Source organism: Pogona vitticeps, chromosome 3 (assembly GCF_051106095.1).
Source record: "Pogona vitticeps strain Pit_001003342236 chromosome 3, PviZW2.1, whole genome shotgun sequence".
NCBI lineage: Eukaryota > Metazoa > Chordata > Lepidosauria > Squamata > Agamidae > Pogona > Pogona vitticeps.
In genome coordinates this window covers 259,277,187-259,301,924 of record NC_135785.1, presented here as the reverse complement: position 1 = coordinate 259,301,924, position 24,738 = coordinate 259,277,187, and the positions used below count along the sequence as shown (strand labels likewise).

Below are 24,738 nucleotides of genomic sequence, written 5' to 3'. Positions count from 1 at the left end.
CCGTACCGCATCCAAAACCTGTCCCCCAAGTTCTTCAGCTGTTAAGTTCTTCTTTTCCTGCACTTTCCCTCCATGCATGTTTACCTTGAATAATCAGCAGTTAGAACCTCTATCTTTTATTTCCCATTATGTCCATGAGGTATTTTCTCTTTCTGCATTTTGTTAATTTTTAAAAACGGTGTATTGGTCTTTATTCATTCCTTTATTATGGGGGTGGGGAAACCCCAGAGGTCGTACAAGAACATACAGTCCCATCACTGGGCCTTGGAAGGCTATAGCCACTTCCACAACCCACTCATCCCAAATATTTTTATTTTAAAAAGACTCTTAAAACTGGAAAATGCCCACATGCCCACGATTCTCCCCTACTTAAAAAATGCAAAAGTATGCCTGTGTATAAAGGTGCAGGGTAGGGGGGAACCTCCCAGTACTGGTGTACTTAGCACGGAAGATGCACTTTTTCCCCCTGTTGTAGTACTGTATATTAAAAACTATATACGTACCATATTTTTCCGTGTATAAGACGCCCCCACTTTTTAAACCCAAAATTAAGAAATCTAAGTGGGGCTTAGCAAGTGGAGGGGAAAGCAGGGATCAAAGCCCTGCAGGATCACTTTGATCCCTGCTTTCCCCTCCACTTATTTTTGTTCTCTCCTCCGCTTACTTCCGTGTATAAGACGACCCTCAATTTTTAGTCTAAAGATTTTAGACAAAAGTATAGTCTTATACACGGAAAAATATGCTAAGTCTTGGGTTGTCTGACGAACCGGACCTCCTGGCATATAGTCCAGGGATGTTAATCCTCACTTGTTTTTTTTTCTCATGAACTAGATGGAAAAGCACAAATATTTTTTTCTCCTCACTTGAGATGTTGCAGAAGGTGGAGTGTGAATGTATGTGAAAGAGAGGCAGAGGAGAAAGACAGAGAGAATTAGTGTATGTGTGAAAATGGTTTTCAGGGAAAGAGCAGCCATAATATAATTTTTTTTTTATTCAAAAGCAAGGAGTGCTGAGCATCTTAAAGGCTAATGTATTTTATTATGTGTACACTTTTGTGGAGTGCAGGCTGCTTCTTCCAACGTCTTGTCGCATGTTCTATTTAAAAGTAAAAGCTTGAGAGGGTTTGTTCGTGTGCGTTGCCTAATTTGTTGTGCTTCCATCGCTTAGCTTCAAAAAGAGAAAAGAATCTGGAGGCATTTTGTGTCAACTGCCCAAAGCACGAAGGATTGGGGGGGGGGGAGGAATAACAACCCACACAGTTGGAATTAAGACTGTTCTCTCCTTGTGGAGCAAGAATTCTTGGAAAGAGTGAGGAATCTGTAATGTCAAGACAGCTTGTGTCAACTAGATCATAGGTGTCTCCACATTGCTCCTTTAAATAATTTTGCATACTTGAAGTACTACTGAAACAAGCGAGCGTTGGCCTCTCACCCTCCCTCACGAGCGTACCTGTTCGGCAGTACTCGTCCGCCTCTTGGTGCACCATCTCCTTCACCCGATTGCCGTACGTCAGCCTGGAGTCCTGATCGTAAGCCTTTAGCGTCTCGCTGGAGCTGTAGGACTTCTGAGGTATCTTGTTGTCCTCACTCTCTGCTGAGGAGCTGGTGTAACGGCGCTCAGCATCACGGCGCCGGGTCAAAGAACGGTACGACTTTCTTTCTTTCACATCCATGGCCTTCCTGCCTGTATCTTCAACATCAAAGAAGCGGCGTCCCTAAGGCGATCAGATCAGAATGTTCTGGAAGGGAGAATCAGCACACTATTTGAGTACCTAGTTCATTCACAGCACAGAAGGTTCTCTGGTTCTGAGGAAGAGCACTGGTCCTGATTTGGCATCAGTGGTCGAAAATCCTGTGACTTATTGTCACGCTATAGTAGACCCATTGAGTCTATTCCTCCATAAGTTCAATTGGTTCAAAGGGGCCTACTCTAATTGTGACCTATTATTTTTAAAGTTATTAATTTATTTAAAATATTTTATCCCAGTTAGAGCAGGCACCTTTGAATGAATGGGATTTACGGAGTTGACTCACCAAATCCTCATGGATTAAATGTGTTTACTCTAGGGTAATTTACTATACCAGACAACAGAATTTTGGCTATTTTCACAATATTGACAGAATCTCTCCATTAATTCAAGGTCGTTCCAGGAGATGTCAAAAAGCTGTGTTTTATTCATGCAAACCATAAATGCTATCATGGAGTTACAACCCTTCCCAGTAAGTCCTTTCTCACCCTACTTAATTCTCATGAAGAATGTAACTGCTGATTAAAGACAACTCATTAACCAAGTACTCACCACGCCCGAGTGTACACTATCTATCTATCTATCTATCTATCTATCTATCTATCTATCTATCTATCTATCTATCTATCTATCTATCTATCTATCTATCTATCTATCTATCTATCTATCTATCTATCTATCCATCCATCCATCCATCCATCCATCCATCCATCCATCCATCCATCCATCCATCCATCCATCCATCCATCCATCCATCCATCCATCCATCCATCCATCCATCCCTTGTATGCCACCATTCTCTGAGGTGATAGGACTCAACGTGGCTGACAAATCATTCAACAATCACAACATTAAAACGAGATACATGGATCGTTAAAAAGTTATTAAACATGGACCATTTAAAAATCAACATCTTCAAAAAAAGATTAGAAGTCTAAAAGCATTACAAACACACCCATTCACAAAGGATTTAATAGCAGCAGGCAGCAGACATCTAGCTAGGCTAAAACTAAATGTCAAAAGCCTGCCTGGCCAAAAACATTTTCAAAAACCCAAAAATATATTGGACCACCTGTATCGGGGAAGTCCTTCCTCCTGCTTGGGTGATGTCACTGGGGGCGGAAATGAAGATATATTCAGAACCACTGACATTGCTGGGCATGACTGAAGCACATGGAGGAGAGTCTACAGTCTACAGCTAGGGTCTGGTCTGGAGAAACCACTTGCAATGGCTGTGGCACTGCCTTCAAAGAGCTTGTGGAAAGAGGAATATAGGGCTTCCCATGTACAGTGGTGCCTCGCTTCATGATTGCCCCACATTACGCCGAATCTGCTTTACGACGATCTTTTTGTGATCTCGATGGTCTAAATGGGGGAATTTCGCTTTGCGATGATCGGTTCCCTGCTTCGGGAATCGATTCTTTGCAAAACGATTTTTTTCTAACAGCTGATCGGCGGTTTCAAAATGGCCACTGGGTAATTAAAATGGCTCCCCGCTGTGTTTAGGGACGGATTCCTTGCTATACAGGCAGCAAAAATGGCAGCCGTATGGAGGATCTTCGCTGGATGGTGAGTTTTTACCCCACTGGAACGCACTGAATGGGTTTCAGTGCATTTCAATGAGGTTTTTTATTTTGCTTTACGATGTTTTCGCTTAACGGCAATTTTCCTGGAACGGATTATCGTCGTTAAGCGAGGCACCACTGTAACTTGGTGAAACAGAACAGGAATCTCCACTTGCATAAGCATTCCCCTTGTAGAAGTGCTCATTATGCTGTAGCTCACCAAGTTCTGGAGGTGCAACATGGTGAAACATAACAGGGATCTCTACCCCGTAAAATGGGAAGGATTACACATGCTGGAGATTCCACATAATTTCCTCCATAAGGCATTAGGTTCCACTGGAATCAAACAGGATTCTCTGTTCTCTGTATTTTAATGGTGGTGGTGGTGACGAGTATAATTTTATTCCATTAAAACTTTTAGTTTCTCCTTTAAAAATGTAAAGCATAACACCCTGATAATCTCTGGTAAATTACAAAAAAAAAAACAAAAAAAAAAAACAGACGGGAAGAAGCATATTACAAGCCAGGAAATACTCTCATGATCTTTACTGATAAAAGAAAACCATCAATGGTCGGTGCCTCGGGGCAGCACTTGTACGTTCTGTATCTAAAAGTAATATATATCCACTGAACAGTGCTAATAATCAGACACTGGGATTGTTTACACAACCCAGAATATCTGTGGTTGATTCAGACATTCCTGACTCACCTTGGCTTCTCTTAAGTAGTAGCTTTCTACTTTTATCACTGGGGAAAATCTGGACATTCTAGGTATAAACACTAGTAACACCGTCACTTATCAGAATTTCAAGTTAAAGTCACAACGTTCCATCCACAATGTGGGAAGTGCAGGGTACCTCCTCTTGTGTTTGATGGGACATGAGGAAAGACATCGTAAATGGCTGTTAACTGATAAGAAATTTCAAAGGTTTTTAGTTGATTAACTTGCTTGGAGGTAAGTGGTTTTAGGACTATAGCCCATGTGCAAGATGCATGAATATTTAGTAAACTTATCTCTTTTGCTCCAGAGGTTCCAAGCCACAAATCAGAGAGATCCTAGTTTCAGCTGCTAATTCTTCATGTGGCCATAGGAAAAATACTCTTCTTCTTTCTCAGGGTGCAACTAGAGCGCCACATTATCCCAGCCTGATCTAGATTTTGCTAAACAGGGTCGTTTTGAGGTGTGGTATGTCACTTCGGGGAATCATTGCATCTACATGCAAGGGTCAACCGTGCCACACCCGCAAGAAGTGGTTGGTATGGTTGATTCTTGGTTGTGCTAAACCCCATTTAGCACAACCAAGACCTTCTTTCTCTTTAAAGGGAAAGCTTCCCACTTCTCAAGATTGTTAAACAGCTGGCTGTCCATTTAATGAAGCTGCTTAACAATCTTGAGAAATGGAAAGCTTCCTTTCTGCTCACCTTTGGAGGAGAAGGGAAAGGAAGTTGTCCATATCTTTTTAATTGTAGCTATCAGTGACACGTTTTTTAAAAGCTTTCTCAAAGCACTTCTGATGTGCAGTGTCAGTTCTCTTAGGCATCCTTCAGTCTCGAGAGACTATGGTAACGTGCTCTGTCTGGAGTGTCAGTTAGCAATAATTAAAAAGAAGTAGAAAGCGTCATCTCTCTTCCACTCCAGAGGGAAATGGAATGAAAGCTTCCCATTTCTCAAGATAATTGAATAGCATCACCAAAGGGACATCCAGCCAGCCACTTGGGCTCACTCCCAGCAATGACACACACTGAGACTGAACCAAAACAGATCCTACCTGTACCAACCAACCAACCAACCAACCAACCAACCAACCAACCAACCAACCAACCAACCAACCAACCAACCAACCAACCAACCAACAGACCCTGACTGGGATCCAGAAAGGTGTAGGTAGGAATTGATAGGGGTGGCCTTGTTTGTGATAGCATGTATGTCTTGTGGTCACCGGAAAAAGGAGCAAACCACCCTGTACCCAATCTGGATCAAATCTGTCTGATTGCACCCTCATCCTCCTATTTGCAACGCTTACTTGAGGATTACCAGAAATATGCTTTTTTGAGGGGGGGGGATACTAAGAAGTACTAGATAAATGTTAGTATCCACCTTCCATTTTCCCAATACAATGTCTCAAAAATGATTATTTCTCTGATGCATGTTTGCAGCCTTAATTTTTCAAAACCCATCACTAGACAACATGAAAGTGGCATTTGCCTTGGTTACTCCCACCACCTAGTCTCCTGCTGGAGTACAGTCTGACTTCTCTTGTGTAAAGAAAAGGAACACTCCCTCTCCCCCCCCCCCCACCCCTGTTCCCTCTGGAACTGATGGCTGCTCCAGGACTCACATTCTATAAGAAAGTTTGCCTATGGCAAGGAAACTCTCCTGTCATGCCAGCATCCACAAAGCTTTGTAAGGATCTGCAATTGCCATTAATAACCCTGTAATAAACGAAGCAACGACAAAGGCAAACATAAAAACCTACCAGGAAATTGAGAGCATTCCTACTAAATGAGTTATATAAAATTTTCCTCGTAAAAACGTGTTGAGAAGCATGAGGTTTCTGATCTGGAACACTGCCCATTGTGGATTATATAGAATCCAATAATCTGTGGAGAAGCTTTTCATTCTCTACCCCTTTCATTACTTTCCAAAGTGGCCCTTCTACTCAGCACCAGGAAAAGAAGTTAACGAATCTGCATGCAGAGCTGGACGTTGGTGGTGAAAAGAGCATACCCGTGTCTAGTCCTTGGCCAACCCACCCACCCCTGTAATGTCTACAGGAACTTACTGTGTGACACAAGGTCGACATCCCATGCGCCTTCCCCCCACCCGATAATTCCTGAATAAAAGGCAGGCGGTCATTGTTAGATAACAGTAATTTATAGATTAAGCTTGTTGTTGTTCAGAGCTGGTTGTTGTTCAGAGTCGGACACGACTTAACGACTAAACAATAGAATCGGACACGACTTAACGACTAAACAACAACAAAAATCCTCTTGGTCTTTTCCCCATATGCAGGCATGAAATCCCAGAAGCTACTGGGACTTTGGCTAATCCACATGCAGCCAATATCTTGCTGCTAATTCTCCTCCGTGTGCAAAAACAAACCCCAGAATCATACTCTGACCTTTGAGAAGGCCTGAATAAGGCTCTTCATCCGCTCATTTTCTTTCTCTCAGACATTCAAACTAGCCATATACTTGCTTGTTCTTAAATCTCACAATGCTGCTGTTTAACTAACTTTGACTTGAACAAGGATGACCGTAAAGTGTTCTCTCTTTTTTACATTCTTATCACTGCTGCCTTCGGGGCGTTGTTATTGTTGTGATTTTACTGTCAATGTCTGTCTCATTTTATCCTTAAAATAATCACTTGATATTAATTGTGTGTTCTTATTACAGTGGACCCTTGACTTACAGACGGCTTGACTTACAGACTTTTTGAGTTACAGACTTCTCTGGCCGCAAAATTTAGGTTCGACTTGCACCAGAGAATCGACCTACAGACCAGAAAAAAACCAAAATGGAACAAAAACGGCTGGTTACAGGATTAATCAGTTTTCAATGCATTGTAGGTCAATGGAGACTCGACCTATAGACTTTTCGAACTGCAGCCACCGTTCCAATATGGATTAATTCCGTAAGTAGAGGGTCCACTGTACTCTGGCTGCAGTATCAAAGGAAGGGAGTTTGATTCTTCATTGTGCTTTGTAGCAAAGCCAGCCTTGGGCAACCTGCACAGTCCCAGGGAGCCCCAACAAGAAGGGAATAGTTAAGCACCTTGCTACCTAGGAAACCCTGAAAAGGACTGCCATAATTCAGAATCAACTTGATGGCGCATAATTATTATTTATTACTATATTGCGCACATCTTGCATATTCAGGCACATAAAGATATAAGGAACGTTCTGAAAGTGGCAATTAGATCCAGTTTTTAAAAAAACGTACAATGAAAGGTTTTACTGTCAACACAGATGTAGGTTTCAAAAATAGTAGAAAAGTGGAGTTTGAATTTTGATATTGCAATATGAATAGAATGGATATTAGTATATTTTTGTTTCCTCCTCTCCCCCAACCCCAACCCTTTTTCCCCTCTTACCTTCTGTATCCCACACCCTAACCCAAGTTATCAAAACAATATTTAAAAAAAACAGATGTAGGTTTCAACATGTTCAATAATATACATAAATTGTAAACAATTTCTGAATTTTATAAACTGAGAGCATCTTTCTCAATTAAACTTTGTAATTGTTCTTTTAAACAACTGTGTCTAGGGAAGAATTTCTGGATGCCATCCTGCGGTATTTTTTTTTCTAGCCATTGGTCCAGCTTGTATGACATGGTAGAAATCCGACATTCAGAATTGTTTTAATTTCAGCTCAAATAAGACATAGATTCTGGTAGGATCAACTCAATTGTTGTATGAAAACTAAGTCACCTGTAAAAGCTGCACAGGAGCTGTTCTATGTATTTATATTGTAAGCATCTATTTGTGTGTGCATGCATCTGTGCGTACGTGTGCGTGCTTTGGTTTTTAGAGGGAATTGGTACCGTCACCAAAGTTTTCCATAGCGTACCTCAGAGACGTTATGTGAAAACTGCAAACCCTTGACAGAGCCAAAACATCTCACTTTTGCATTGGAATCTTGTTCCACATGAGAGGACACAGAGGGCTTGGTATAGTCAGTGTAACCTACAAGACACTTATTGTTTCTTAGTTCCTCTCTATTGCTTCCACTGGAGCAAAGATTAGGAGGGAAATTTAAAAAAAAATGAGAGACGTTGGTTTGTTGTTTGCCTTTGAGAAGGTCTCCAGCAAAACCTCACATAGATGGCCCACACCCAAGATGTGAAGGTTCTGGAAACATAATGCACAGCCTCGTCTTATATATTTTTGCACATGAGGGAAATATTTGCCCCAAATGGCTCAAAGACTGAGAACATGTATCAGATCATTTATAGAGAAATCTCTTATCTAGGGAACATCTAACCAAGGACAGCTAGAACCAATTTCCTCAAAATCTCTCAGTACCGATAAATGTATAAAATGTAACTTCGCAAAAAAAAAAAAAGACTTAAGAATCTCAGGAAGAAAAGTATAATTTGAAAAAGTTTAAAACACATGCACGCATAAACCTTTTACAATGAGGCTCAAACTTCAAATCACGTTTATTGCCATAAGAGTGATACGTCTGAAGAGCTGCAAGAATCACAGATTGATTTCTGATTTGATATGAGCATTATTTTTAGAACATCTCTAGAGAGGAATAATCAGGACACAGTGTAAGTTGATAGTGATTGATTAATCAGCAGATCAGTCCAGCGTAAAAGTTAAATTGCAGCCATCCTTCAAACTAACACAGCAGGTAAGACCTCTACCATATGTATAAAATAGTTGCTGACACTGGGGGAGGGAGAGGGAAGGGAAAACAAATAAAGGAAAGGTACATGTAAATATGAAATCCTAACATTCATTTTTTTAGAGGGACATGGTGGCGCTGCGGGTTAAACCGCAGAAGCCTCTGTGCTATAAGGTCAGAAGACCTGCAGTCATAAGATCGAATCCACACGGTGGAATGAGCTCCCGTCGCTTGTCCCAGCTCTCACGAACCTAGTGGTTTGAAAGCATGCAAAATGCAAAATGCGAGTAGATAAATAGGTACCACCTCAGTGGGAAGGTAACGGCGTTCCATGTCTAGTCGCGCTGGCCACGTGACCACGGAAACTGTCCTTGGACAAATGCTAGCTCTAAGGGTTGAAACAGAGAGTCGGACACGACTGGACAAATTGTCAAGGGGAACTTTTATCTTTAACATTCACTTTTACACAAACCTGCACCCACCAGATGCAGGGGAAGGGGATCAGGAGACAGGTCTCCCGTTGTCCCGTGTGCTCCCAGAGGCATCTGGTGGGGCCACGGTGAGATCCAGGGAGCTGGACGAAAGGGGCCCTTGGCCTGATCCAGCACAGGGCTCCTCTGATGTTCATCCACACTCACATCTCTTTCAAACAATTGCAAAATGGAGTAGGATGAGACTAGCAGAGAGAGAAATGCTGTAGTTATGTTCCAGCTTAAAGGTTTTTCCTTTTATACATACACTTTTAACAAGACTTGACTACTACACTGATATAGCTGATAAGTTTATATAGGGCTTTTCCACATGGCTTTTAACACTCTCCTGTTTTTTGTTTGTTTTAATGGTTCTCTCGGGAACAAAGGGTGTATTGAAGCTTCTGATCATCTCAAGAAGCTTTACTTTCAATGCCTCCCACATCATTTAATTTCTCCACACACAACAGGAATAGTGATGGGCATGGACCTGGAAAACGGTGGTTCGAGTTCTTTTCAGGCAGGGCTGGGTGATGACGAGGAGCCGGGCACTGCCTCTGCGCACGTGCCGGACTCCCAGCTGATCACTGATTATGGCAGCAGTGGCAGAGGGTGGCAGGATGAGGTGGGGAAGAGGGCCAATGAAAAGAAGGTGGGCAGGTATCCGTTATGCCAAAGCAAGATGAAGTGCCAAGGGGGAAAGGGTTTGTCGATTTGTTCTGTTTCGGCAAAACACCCCTACCCCGAACTGGGTTGCGTACCGAACCACGAATGAGCCCGACCTGTTGTTTTTTTCTGGTTGGTAATTTGGTCCGTGCCCATCTCCAAACAGGGGGAATTGTTCAAAACCAAATTGTGTGCAACTTCCTATTTCATTTGTACCAGTTGGTGGTCCACTGCCCCAAAGGATTATGGGGGCAGACAGCTGGGTCTTGGATTTACCAGAATTACCCACTCCTGTCTCACAATAAGGAAAATAAACTGTCATACTTACGGGGATAGTGCACAAGTCAGTATCACATTGAAAAGTTGTTGTTGTTGTTGTTGTTGTTGTTGTTGTTGTTGTTGTTGTTGTTGTTGTTGTTGTTGTTGTTGTTGTTGTTGTCAGTATTATTATTATTATTATTATTAGTAGTAGTAGTATTAGTATTATTAGTATTATTAGTAGTATTAGTATTAGTATTAGTATTATTAGTATTAGTATTAGTATTAGTATTATTAGTATTAGTAGTAATTCAAGTCCCAGAATCCCTTAGTCAACATGTTCATCTGAAAAACATCCCACATGACAGTTACTATGAGCCACAGTCCACATTAGAGACGGGCATGAAATGTCGGATCAGTGGGATATTTTGCCAGTTCGTCCTTCAGACGAAGAGGTGTTTGGCGCTTCCTAGCCCCGCCTCCTCCAGTGGGCGCCCACTCAGAGGCAGCTCCCGTAGGAGGAGGGCAGGGAAGCTGGGGTGCTGCCTCTTGAGTGGGTGCCCACCGAAGGAGGCGGGGCTAGGAAGTGCCAAACATCTGTTTACCTGAAAGACGAACTGGAACGAACCACCCAAACAGTCATTTGTGCCCATCTCCGGTCCATATACATGTCTGAGGAGGAAGTATGATGCCTATCATTTTCCACACATGGCTTTTATTTATTTTCCTTGGAAAATAAAGAACACCACATATACAGGAGTGCCTTGGAAAAACAATACTTGAGATGCTTCTTGCGTTCCTAACTATTGGGGGCGTGTGAGTCTAAATGGAAATAAAGCACACAAGTTTCAATGTTGACACTAGATAATGGGTCTCCAGATGTTCTGGGATTAAAATTCCCAGAAGCCTTCACCAATAACTGTGCTGGCCAGGATTAGAGATCTCCCAGTCCCGGCAGTAGCTCAGGCTTCTCTGCCCCGCCCCCTTGGCTCATCGGCCACTCAGACAAAAGGGCGGGGCAGAGAAGTCTGGGCTCTTGCCGGTGACTGGGAGATTAGCCGAGGAGGTAGGAAAAAGCAAGCAAGCTCTGCCTGCTGAGGGCCTGCTGGAGCCAAACGTGGGAGTTAGGAGAGCAGCAGCCCCTGTCCTGCCACCCTTTACAAACCTGGACATGCTAATCTCTAGTCGGAATATCTGGGAGCCAAAGTCCAAGAACATGGTTGTGAAATATTGCACGTTTACCTTCAGTCCCAGCTCCTAATGAAGATAACTGCAGAGTACTTGCGCTTCCTTAATCTTAATCTTAGAACTGCCCTTCCAGTATGCAATAAACACAGACATGTCTGGTCTACCCAGAACAAGCACAAAGGTACATATTCTGTTGAACAACAAATCCAATGATTCCGTAGTACGGAAGTATGAAAGCTGAACTGGCATTGAACTGCTTATGTGGCTACACTCTAGGTCCTCATTGTGGCCTTAAGATGTGGACAGATGTCTCTTGCAGATTATCCTCATCTCACTTCTCACAGAAGAATACATTTTTTTGGCCAGTGGGGGTATGTTGGCAGGGGAGTCTGGGAGTTTTAGTCAAAATGGTAACTTTTCCAAGCATTTGGAATATAGATTATTTTTTCCTCTCCACAGGTGACTAAATGCATGGTTATTCATGCATATTTGCATGATTATCATTACGCAGGATGATGCACAGCAAAATCAGAAATGGAGCAGGTGCAGGGGAAGTGAGATAGGGAGTGAAGAACAGAGAAAGAAATCTTGCCAAATTCACGTTCCCCCTCCAAGGACTTTGCTTGGATTACTGCATAGACCCCTGAAAATGATCCAAACCAACTGAGTACTACAGAGGGACATTTAAGGAAGAAAACATTCTCAGATTAGCAGGCTTCCATGCTGTCTCTAAAACATCTCTTGGGGAAAAGAAAATCCAAATTTTACAGCACTGTATTCTCAAATCAAACCTCCTGAAGCGGGCCACTGTCAACACACATGATGGGAAAGAGTTAAGTAAGTACTCATGGCTGTATTTTTTCAAACTTTGCCGAGAATAGTATCTGAGTCTCTAGACATTTAATACATCCCGATAAATATCACTGGGTTGTGTTTTTTTCTGAACAGGTGGCATTCAAAATTAACTACCAAAATTTCCTACCAAAAAACAACAACCCCAAAATGGTAACTGAACTTGGGATTCTTCTCCTCCTTAGAATGCACGGACATGACTTTTAAGACAAGATCTGTTGGAATTCAATTCTCACAATCGCCCAGCCAGCTATGAATTAGGTTAGGTAAAGGTAAAGGTTGCCCTTGACATTTAGTCCAGTTGTGTCCGACTCTAAGGTGCAGTGCTCATCTCCGTTTCCAAGCAATAGAGCGAGCGTTTTTTGTCCAAAGACCGTTTCCGTGGTCACATGGCCAGCGCAACTAGACACGGAACACCGTTACCTTCCCCACCGAGGTGGTACCTATTTATCGACTCACATTTACATGCTTTCGGACGGTTAGGTTGGCGGGAGCGGGGACAAGCGATGGAGCTCACTCTGTCGCGTGGATTCGATCTTACGACGGCTGGTCTTCCAACCTTGCAGCACAGAGGCTTCTGTTGTTTAACCCGCAGCGCCACCACGTCCCTATTATGAAGTGGGTTACATAATCACAAAATCTAAAAAGTGTCAAATTGAGGAAGGCTGCTGTAGATGTCCTCCATGTTGTATGAGTCGGTTCACCCTGAACGGTGCCCTTGTAAAGTTTTTGTGTGAAACTGTTGCCCCTTTTGATGACAACCCCCTAACTTCTTAACTTCCCTTTTCCCCCAAGAACAGATAGGACTTAGCTTCCCAGGTGTCTTGGAGGTGTTTGTGGCGTGCCCCACTTCCTCTCCAGTCACTTCCATTGTTAAAGTAGTAATGTTTTTGTGATGACTCATCTCTCTCAGTTTTAGGGATTCCTCCCCTATCATTCCTTTCTAAAAAATTAAAAAGCCAAGACAATCAAGAGGGGAGATGCATCTCTCCTGTGGTGTTTGCCATTATCATATTCCTTTAAGCTACAGAAATTGTTCTCATTTAATATGTTGTTATCTTCCGTCTGTTTACATTAATTTTCATTTATATGACACATCGAGTGCAACAGAGGTAAAAACCCATTTCTTTTCCTTCTTCTTCTATTTTCTCTCTTTCCTCCCTTTTTTCCTTTGTATGAAAGCCTTCGGGGAAACTCATAGCTTTTGATCCTTCTCAACTTTGATGTAAGTAAATGTTTTAAGCTCAGCTCCAGCAGAACCTCTCCAACTCATACTCATTAACGATGCAAGTTCTTTTCTCTTTCCCCGGCCATGTTATTTATAGTTCAGAGTTTTGTGTGCGTTTCATCTACCATGTAGTCATGATAGAGGGGGGGGGGAGCAGGGGAAGACAAAGTATCACAATTTGTCTTTCCGCTGAACGTAACTAATCATTTTCTTTTTGGTGGAGATGAGCTGGCGAAGTTGCTATTCCTTCTGTAAGACGATTAGATCAAAGGACACAGAAGATCGGCCGTCATACCCACAAACTGCTTACAAATCATCTCCCCAGTCAGAAACAGTAGGCCATCCTTTCCATACCAGGGACGTCGGGTTGGCCAGCATTACAGAACAGATTGCCCTTTACTGTGATCAATCAGAGCATTTTATATATTTTTCACATAAGAAAATGCAAATTTATCTGCGCCCCAAACCCTTCAAACTCACAGTATTGGACTTTTGCTCCTTGCCATCAGGAAGTCAAGATCCTAAAAAAACAGTATTAGAAAAAAAGCAGTCATTAAATTCTCTGCCCTAAAGGGATGTTCTTATGGATATTTCTGTGTATTCTGTGCAGTCAAATCAGGACCAATTTATAACGACCCTAATAGGGCTTTCAAGGGAAGTGAGATACTTAAGGATTGGTTTTACCAGTTTCAGACCTTCAGTGGGTTTCCATGACTGAGTGGGGATTTGATCCTGTTCTCCAGTGATAAGAGTCCATCACTCTATCCACTATCTCACACTTGGGATCCCTATGGATAATCCCAAAAAAATATGGATATTTACTCCGAATCAAATCTCACATATTCAGTAGGGCTTGGTCATATATGCATGTGAACAAGACTGCAGCTTTCTGTTATCTTAAGATGCCTTGAAAATGTTTGCGACTTTTATGTCTCTCCTTTACACTCCAAACCTTAATTAGAGCTAAGAGTGTGTCTTAAACATAGACAGAGTCAGTTCTTGAGAAAGATTCAGAAAGCCAAAACATAAAGTTGAAGACAAAGCCTATACCCACAATATCTAATGTTTCAACAACAACAACAACAACAACAACAACAACAACATCATCATCATCATCATCATCATCATCATCATCATCATCATCATCATCATCATCATCATCATCATCATCATCGGCATATAAACAGAAGCTTCCCAGCACCCCAAGCTCCACAGGACTACTGTACTTCAATTATTATATTGTTATTATAGTTATTTTTATTGTTGTTCATTGTCCTATGGAATGATAATCGTTTACTGTATGCTTTTATTATTGTAATTATGTTAGGGTTGAATTTTAACTGTTTTTGACTATTGAAATGCACTCTGGTATAGAGCGCAATATCTATCTATCTATCTATCTATCTATCTATCTATCTATCTATCTATCTATCTATCTATCTATCTATCTATCTATCTATCTATCTATCTATCTATCTTTCTATCTATCTATCTATCTATCTATCTATCTATCTATCTATCTTTGTTTGTTTGTTTGTTTGTTTGGTTAGTTAGTTAGTTAGTTAGTTAGTTAGTTAGTTAGTTAGTTAGTTAGTGAGTTAGTGAGTTAGTGAGTTAGTGAGTTAGTGAGTTAGTGAGTTATTTGATTTATATCCCGCCCAACTGGTCTGATCGACCACTCAATATAAATAAATATGATGATGATGATGATGATGATTATCTAAAGTGGAAAAAAGTTCAGGTGGGCCGCTGTGTGAAACCACACTCCTGGGAAGATGGGACGCAAGAAAAAAAAAAAGAAACAAAGAAAATTCTGTTTGACTCGAAAGCTGAACAAACAAGACCTCTGATCACCGAGGTAGCAAAGAAGAGAGAATATAATGGGGAGACCCTCCAAATCAAACAATGGCTAGGCTTGGGAATCGGTTTTGCCCGGACAGAAAAAGGGTGGGACTTAACCCTTCCAGGTCAAACAGGGGCTGTATTCCGATCCCCGGGGATTTGTGCAGACGTTTGCTTTTCTCTTGTGCAGTTTGTCTGAGATCCCCTTGCATCAACATGAAGTGCAGTGGTATTGATTTAAGGAAAAATAACGAAGCCATCGTGCTCTCTCTCTCTCCACACACTCTACTGACAATAAAGGTGCCTGCAGACATTGGTGCTTTTAACAGCATGTCCTCAACAGCATCATCTGGGAGTGTGCATTCCGCTTGCTTTGTGAAGCTTTTAAGGACATCAGCTGGGAAGACACTAGAGCTACACTGAGGCATGTCTAAAGTTCCCTTCATCTTGGGGGGTTATGGCTGAGGGGCTGCAGGCCCATTTCCCCCCCTCCCGCTCTCACAAAACCTGCCTTTTTTCTTTCCATGGTGCGAATTTCAGAACGAAAGCCACTTCAGACACATCTATGGTGGCAAGGTGAAGCTTGGAAGGAATCCGAGTATGGGTGTAAAGGTAAAGGTTCCCCTTGACATTGAGTCCAGTCGTGTCCGACTCTAGGGCACGGTGCTCTTCCCTGTCTCCAAGCCGTAGAGCCGGTGTTTGTCTGTAGACAGTTTCCGTGGTCACATGCCAGCGCGACTAGACACAGAACGCCGCGACCTTCCCACCATGGTGGTCCCTATTTATCGACTTGCATTTTTACATGCTTTCAAACCGCTAGGTTGGCAGGAGCTGGCACAAGCAACGGGAGCTCCCTCCGTTGTGTGGATTCGATCTTACGACGGCTGGTCTTCTGACCCTGCAGCACAGAGGCTTCTGCGGTTTAACCCACAGCACCACCACGTCCCTATGAGTAGGGGTGTAGATTTCACTAATTTGTCTCTTGCATGCAAGAATTGAATTATTGTCCATAATTTTCTCGCTCTGCGTAAGGTTAGAACAGGATTTGGGGTTGGTTTGGTTTTTTTTTTCTTTCGCATTAAAGTGAAAATTCACTGGATCTTTTGGTATTAAACCCCCCTTGCATTTTGCACAGAAAACCCTTCATTTCATGCGGATTTTGTCACCAAACACGGTGTTTTTACACAAAAACACTACAGTGTCTTTGTGATTGTCGCAGCTGATGGAATCGATGCTGCTCTTGTGGTTTGTCCCGCTTTTCCACAGGTTGTGTCACTGTTGGGAGTTCTTTTTTTCATCGAGGATGAGAAAATCTGTAACTAGTCCTCACATTCATAGACCTTCAATCAGATCCTGTTTTCTGAGGCTAGAGCATCATCCAAACACATTGGGACACATTCTTAGGAGGGTCTGCCTTTTTATTCACTCTTTACCAACTGGCGTTTAGCACTTTTTTATAGCATCGTGGTACACAAACTACCATAGTGCTTATCAAGTATTCTTGAATAACACTGATGATGACTAACACTGGTAAGGCCCACACCTGAAGTATTGTGTACAGTTCTGATCACCGCAACTCAAAAAAGACATTGTGGAACTGGCAAACAGAGTCACTAAAATGATTACTGGGATGGGGCAGCTCCCTTATGAGGAAAGATTACAGTGTTTGGAGTTCTTTAGTCTAGACAAAAGGTGCCTGGGGAGGGAACACGATGGAGATGTATAAAATCATGCAGGAAGGAAGCTCTTTTCCATCTCACGCAATATTAGAACCAGGGGACATCCACTCCAATGGAAGGTTGGGAGAATGAGAACAGACCAAAGAAGATATTTCTTTATCCAGCATGTTGTTAGTCTGTGGAACTCCTTGTTACAGGATATGGGGATGGCATCTAGCCTAGATGCCTTCAAAATGGGATTGGATAGATTCCTGGAGGAGAAGTCCATCGCAGGTGACAAGCCATGATGGGGATGTATGCATAATCTCCAGGCTTAAAAGGAAGGTACCTCAAAATGCCAGATGCAGGGGAGGGGTATCAGGAGACAAGCATCTAGTTGTCTCGTATGCTCCCAGAGGCATCTGGTGGGGCCACAGTGAGAGATAGGAAGCTGGACTAGAGGGCCTGATCCTGCAGGGCTCCTCTTATGTTCTTATGTCCTTTATCCATTACAGAGAAGCTCTCTGGAGCTGGGATCGGTTGCTTTTTTAATGTTGTTTTCGAATGCCATATGCCCTGATCACACTCTATGGCTTAATTCCAATTATATACGTATACCAGCTTGACTCAAACAGTGTAAATCTCAGCCATGAATTGCCACTAGTTAAGGATCCAATGCCGTATTCTTCATTGCACACCATTTGTGTGACTTGGCACATGATGAGGAATACAAACACTTCCTGAACTAGAAACAACTCGTAATGGACATTTAGAACGTATGACTTACACCTCCATAGATGAATAATAGGATCCTGGCCTATAAAAAAATAAATGTAGTTGTAATGGAAATACAGTGGGGTCTCGACTTACGAACGGCTCGACATACGAACGTTTCGACTTACGAACCGCTCTCATAGGAATATATGGACTCGACTTAAGAACTTAGATTCGAGTTACGAACTCTTTTTTTCCTTTTTTTAAAAGCTAAGTCATCTTAGGTTAAAAGGAAAAAAGAAAAAATATCCCCCTCTAGTGGCAGAAGGTGGAATAGCAGCTTCCCATTAGTTTCTGTGGACGAAAAGAGCAGATATGGATTAAATGGTTTTCAATGCATTCCTATGGGAAATGCAGATTCGACTTAAGAACTTTTCGACTTGAGAACTGCTTTCCAATACAGATTAAGTTCGTAAGTCGAGACCCCACTGTACTAAATACAACTGTTGTCAGACATATGCTAGCAAACAGAGTCCTAGAAAAGTTGCATCGAGGAAAGATAGAGATATTTGTAGAGTCTGGAAAAAAATAAGTGTCTGATCAGAAACGGTCCAAAAATGTGTGCGCTGTTGGTATTGCAAAATCTTTATTCTGTATAAAGATGTTCTCTTGGGGTCTTGAGCATCAGGGTTTAACTAGCATCTGTCACTAATTCCTTTATTTGCAAATTTTGTTACTTTTCTACTCAGTGCTCTTTATTATTTATGATGAGCAGGACCTGCTTTGTTTACAAGGATCTGCAGTGATGAATGAAAGACAAAGCAGAGCCATTTTTATAAAGCCGTACATGTTCAGGGAGATGAAACCAGTCAGATTAAGTACCGTATGCAGAAACTCAGCGCCTGACTAGATAGAGTACATCCAGCAGTAAAGATGTGAATCTCACAAGTTCTCACATTGAGCAAGAAACTGAGGGGGGGGGAAATACTCTCACAGTGAGATTTCTCTGTGGAAGATTTTTCTCACAGAATTCCTCAGACGTATTGTGAGCATTCCCACCTCCCCGGAAGAAACATTCATCTGAGCTGATTTATTATCATTTCTGCACAAAAATCACACCTTTCCTGCATAAAATTACCTAAAAAAAGAACAGTAAGCTGCACAGCCGTTGGCAGCTTCTTGAACCAATGAACAGGCGAATAATAATAATTTTTAAAAACAGAGAAAATGAAAGCAAGCATCTTTTTCACGGCAAACTGATTTGACCCCACTCGTCGCCTGCGTGGGTGTGATGCTGGCAGCACTCTTGAAATCGAACCTTGAGCTGGGAGGGGAAATGGCATCCTGATGCTTCCTATGACATCAAAGAAACTCTCCTTGCACACAGAAATCTAGCACCTCAGGGAAAAGTACAGAATAAAGTCTTCCGTTTTAAAAAAAAATTCTCCTCTGCGCACAGCAGTTTGTTTTACTTTCCCTGGAGGGATAACGTTATTTGCTACACGATAAAGCCGAATACATAACTCCGGATTGAAAAACTGAAAGTTACATCCTGGCTAATTACCTCCACTCCTCTCTTTTTCTCTTCTTTTAAAATCAAAACATTGCACATTGTAATAGGGAAAGGGTGCCACACAGGGAGTAATCGTGTCTTGACATTTATTCTAATTTGCCATTTCTGTCTGGGTTTCTGCTCGCCGTACCACTTTCAAATCTTCACAGCGATGAAATGTCAGCCCTATTAACACCCAAAATGCATCTCCCGGAGTGCCAACAAGCAAAATTATTTTCCTTACTTTGCTTTGCTCATCACACTGAAAGGATGGGGGGGGGGAAACGGATGAGACCGGGTGGAAAGGAGGGAATCCATGCCGGTATGGGCTAAGAAGATAGCAGCTATTCTAATCTTGTAAATCTCTCACAGAAAATCCGGACAGTGCATGGGAGGGAACGCTCAGATTATCACATGCCTCCAGACTTTATTTGATGGAAAGAAGTGCGGCCGCTTTACAACATACAGAAGGTGCAAATTAAGTATTGGGGGGAAATGCTGAACAAGGCCGACATCCGTCTTCTTCCCCAAAACAGTTCTCACATTCTTAGTGCTGGTTGGCACATTTGTCCAAGTCAAGGGTCTTAGATAAAGGGTCCACATAAAGGCAGAAAAACCACACTCTGTTCTCGTGTTGTGCCAATTAGAAAAAGAATGACGAACCCACAGACTATATTTCAAGAGGGTCGAACGAATGCTCCTCTTACCTATAAACCAAGGCATTCTCACTCTTCAGAATTTCAGAAGTCATTTGTAGGCACACACAAATTGTAGCCCGATCGAACATGTTGTCATTTAGCACTGATTTAACAAACATAAAAGTGGGCCGTAGTAGTTAAGAGTGTTGGATTGGAAGACCTGGGTTCAAATCTCCATGCATGAAACCAATTGGTGATGCTGGCGCAGTGGTTAAAAAGCTGTACTGCAGCCAAAACTGTGCTCACGACCTGGGGTTCAATCCCAGGTAGCCGGCTCAAGGATGACTCAGCCTTCTATCCTTCCGAGGTCGGTAAAATGAGTACCCAGCTTGCTGGGGGGGGGGGGAATTTGTGGCCAGCATAATTAACTTGTAAACCACCCAGAGAGTGCTTGAAGCGCTATGGGGCGGTATATAAGCAGCACGCTTTGCTTTTTGTTTTGGACTGGCCCACCTCGCAGGATTGTTGAGAGAAGGAAGAAGGAAAAGGGACAACCATGTGAGCCCCTGGGAGTACCTCCCTCCAGTTTTTATCACTTTCTGGTGCTTTTGTATAGCTTGGGCATTCGTCCAAGGCTACAGACAGCTCTATCTTTTCCTTAACATCTTCTCTAACGGATGCTCTTCGAATCCTTGAGCATTTCCTAGACTCAGTTCTGGAGTGGAATAAGGCCAATAGGTTGAGGCCGAACCTGGACAAGATGGAGATCCTGTGGTTGGGAGGCTCCTGGGATCGGTTGGGGGGGTCATCTGCCTGGCCTGGATGGAATTACTCTACCTATTTGGGATTAGGTTTGAAATTTGGGGGTGATCCTAAACTCGGCTCTTCCGTGGGAACAACAGATATCTGCTGTGTCCGGGTTGGCTTTCAACCAGCTTAGCTGGACAAAGAGTATCTAAGGACATTGGTTTATATGCAGGTGATCTCAAGGACTGACTACTGTAACACTCTTTATGTGGGGCTGCCGTTGAGGCTAAGTCAGAAACTTCAGCAAATGCAGAATGCAGCGGATAACCCGATTTCACGTGTACAGAAGCTTGATCATATTTCACCAGTTCTAGCTTATCTGCCTTGGCTTCCTGTGTCCTTCTCCAAGCAGGATTCAAGGTTCTAGTCCTTACAGAGAAATCCCTAAATGGTTTAGGGCCTCGTTACCTGTCAGAATGGTTCCCCCTAATAACGTCTGCTCACCCCACTCATTCTTCTCAAGCCTTGTTATTGACGGTGGCCTTTTTCTTGAGAGGTTCGGAAGGCTGTCACCAGAAACTGAGCCTTCTCGGCTGTGGCCCCGTCTTTGTGGAATGGATTCCCTCCTGAGATCTGTCAGATCTCTTCCTTGTTTAAAAGAAGACTGAATATGGGGAGAACTGCTTACATCCCACCCCATAGCACTTAAAGCACTCGCTTAAAGACTGTTCCTTCATCGGATGTTTTTAAACTCGGGTTGTCAGGCGATGCTAGGACATTTAACAATGCCAAAGATGCCCAGGACCTCCCTTAAAGAAACTCTGCCGCTCACTCATGGATCAGTTAAACATCACAGATCTGAATGTCTGCTACTGGATTTACAGTCAGTCATGCAGTATCAGTTTGCAGTCTTATATATAGGCCCAAGTGAACGGTACAAATTATACGCTCCTCACAGGTACTAGCAAACAGCCAGGTTTAGTGGTTTAAGACAGCGAAGAAGAAAAGAATGGGAGGAATAGATTAAAAGAAAATGAATGAATGAATGAATGAATGAATGAACATGCCGTAGACTTACCTCCTGTAGATGCTTCCCAAGCCTTTGGTAAATCCCCACAGCTTTTGTCTAAGCTAAAATTTAAGGGGGTGTCCCATGCTGGAAGAGAAAAACCAAGCCGGTCTTTCCACATCGCAGAGCTGTTTTAATCCACCAAGGTTACCTCGGCCATGTATCGGACAATATAAGTTTTATTGGCTCTCTGGAAAAAAAAATTTTCCACAAAGCTGGCCAGCCCAGAGGCACGCAGTTTCAGCAGGGAAGTCCCCGTCCTTGGCTCTTCCTTTTGCAAAGAGGAAAAAAGGAGAGCAGTCCGGTTTTCCAGACCTCCTCAAACAAGAGGTCTGGAATGGAATGCCTAGGCGTGCTCCCGGGGGTTGCCCTTCGGCTGGCTGGCTTTCATTATTTACACTTTTTTTCTATCTGAATGCTTTAGAAAAGGGCTTTCTTTGGAGGCCCTCCCCATCCCCCCCATCCCCTTCCCTCCAACAGGACCCTGTTGTGTTGCCGAAGGGTCTCCGAATTTAAGCGAAGAGCGAAGCCCCCCTTCAATGGCCTGCGCAGGTGCTGGACGGACGATGGGAGGTCTCCGACCTCAAAGAGCCCGTTCATCTTTGTCCTTCCCTTTCTTGCAACAAGGTGGTTCTCTTTAATAATTGTTTTACTTTCATTCAAAATTCTCTCTTTTTCCTGATGGAAGGCTTAAAAAAAGGAATATAGTGGGGCGAGGAGGGAAACCAAGATAACAACCCTAAACCGTGTACAGCGGAAGACAATCCCCTAAATGAAAATTGTTAGGTGCTCCATTTGATTTAAAAATCTTCCCTGCGGGGAGGTGGGGGGGAAAGAGATTCCAAAGTGCATTTTCTGAGAAGTTTTTGCTAGCTGGTTCTCTCTCTCTTCCAGAGAAAAAGTACAGAAAATGCAGGGTTTTTTTTTAATTTTCTAATTCTGGGGGTGGGGAGGAATTTAATCCTTACACCAGCAGCTGGAGGATTGTCTCTTTTTTAAAAAAACTTCCCCGGTATTGAACTCTCATCTTTTTAGAAGCCACTTTCAAAACAAAACAAAAGAAAATCTCAATTTCTGATTGCCCAAACTTTCCTGGGAGAGAAAGAGGATTAAGAGGAAGAAGAAATGGGATGTTACCAAAAAAAAGAGAGCACCATTTGGCTGCTCTAAGGAACCAAGGGTGCTTTTTCACCTGTGTGCCTTGCTCTCCTCAATAACGAAATGGATGGTTTCCTCATGCTGATAAACGAAAGCAGGAACCCAATTTCTTTCTAGTCCGTCTACGAATAATCAATTGGCTGTAGGGAAAACCGAAAAAACCCAAAAACAATTCTTTTCCACAAAGCCGCTGGCAATTTGTCAGAAAAGAAATTTAGAGCTGAGTTTTGTTTTGTTTTTTTTTTGCCTCCTGCTTGACACTTACTTAGCCTCTTGCCTGCAGGATTAGATTAGATCCAGCAAAGTTCTTAATTAGCGTGTCTGCGAATACAGTTAAGCTGTTTAGGCATATGAAAACCAAGTAATGATCTGAGATGTTTAAAAGTAAAATACTGTAAAATAAAATACCCATCCTTGGCCTCTGACCCATTCCTACAACTTGGCTCCCTATTTTGCTGTCACTGTTGTTATTCCTATAAAAACAAGGGACTTATAAAAACTTCATGGGTCTTTCTCTCTCCTTCCCCCCCCCCCGTTCCCCCAATAAACAAAACACAAGAATTCTTGCCTTTTCCGTGTGCAAATGTTGCAGAGAAAGTTTGGGTGGAGAAAAGAATGAGACAGACAAGTACAGCCACCAGAGCCTATCATTCATTGGCCTTTGATTTCCCTTCTCCTCATGATCCTGTTCTGGGGGATGGAGGGGGGGGAGGAAGAATCATGCTGTCCAGCCAGAGATTTTGAAAAAAAATCAATCTCTGGGGAAGCCTTAGGAACTCTTGGGGGGTAATGGTGGTGTTTGCTACAGAATTTTGCATTTTGATTAAATTCCTCTAGCCATGCAGCAGAAGCGCAAGGATTCACAGAACGGAATAGCTTCAAGTTCCCCAGAGTAGGGCACATCCTTTTCTCTCATTAACGGGCACTTACAGTTTCAATACGTCACTCTGAGACATTAGAAGGACAAAGAACAAAAGGTTTCATTCCTTACAACAGATCAAAGAGCAAACTGACATAGAACATAGGACGATTTGCAACAACCAGCCTCAACAGACTCACCACTTTCAACAGATTCAGGAGAGGGAAAGAGAGAGCAGAAAGGCGGGGCTCTTTCGAATCAGAGGCAGGAGGGAACTATTGGTTAGGGCTCGCTAGATTGACAGTCACCCCAGCCCAGAAAGGTCTCTCCCAGCCAAACCTACTAAAGGCAGCATGCGAGGTTGCAAAAACCCCAACAGTGTTTCCTTAGCATCTCCAGATAGTGACATATGTCATGATGAGCAGTGCCGCACGAAGAGGAAGTTATGATTTTTGTGTGTGAAATGGTTTACAGCCTGGGCACCCACATTCCAAGTGTAAGTGAGAGCTGGACCGTAAAGAAGACCGCTGAAGAATTGATGCTTTTTGAATTGTGGTGCTGGAGGAGACTCTTGAGAGTCCCCTGGACTGCAAGGAGAACAAACCTATCTGTTCTGAAGGAAATCAACCCTGAGTGCTCACTGGAAGGACAGATCCTGAAGCTGAGGCTCCAAGACTTTGGCCATCTCATGAGAAGAGAAGACTCCCTGGAAAAGACCCTGATGTTGGGAAAGTGTGAGGGCAAGAGGAGAAGGGGACGACAGAGGACGAGATGGATGTACAGGGTCATCGAAGCAACCAACATGAGTTTGACCCAACTCCGGGAGGCAGTGGAAGACAGGAGGGCCTGGCGTGCTCTGGTCCATGGGGTCATGAAGAGTCGGACACGACTAAACGACTAACAACAACCCATTCCAAGAAGGCATCAGGGCTCATTGGTTCCGTGCATGTTGTGTAGACAATATAGCTCAGGAGGTGCTGCAGGAAATCCAGATGGTCTCACTCCCACTCACTGATATATATACACACACACATTTCCTGTAGGGTCTGCATTCCGTGACAACACATGGACCCACCCCCTGGTCTCAGATTTTGGTCCTGAAATTTCTGGGAATGGGAAGCGGTTCACTTAGCAAACCCAGCTGGGATGCAGCCGAGGTCCCCCTTGAAACAT

General features: G+C 42.9%; 1 protein-coding gene across 13 annotated transcripts in view; it reads right to left on the bottom strand.

Annotated features, from left to right (window-relative positions):
- The window catches only part of TENM4 (teneurin transmembrane protein 4), a 427,285-nt gene extending 404,524 nt beyond the window's left edge, over positions 1-22,761 (bottom strand). For 11 of the 13 annotated variants that reach the window (XM_078390188.1, XM_078390192.1, XM_078390193.1 and 8 more), the window contains exons 1-2: positions 21,558-22,731; positions 1,450-1,738 (exon numbers count right to left, since the gene is read on the bottom strand). In XM_078390188.1, the coding sequence (XP_078246314.1) occupies positions 1,450-1,672 (223 nt within the window). In that variant the 5' untranslated portion in view covers positions 1,673-1,738; positions 21,558-22,731. The other 2 variants (XM_078390190.1, XM_078390189.1) reach the window with 2 other exon arrangements.
- Positions 22,762-24,738: the final 1,977 nt, after the last annotated feature.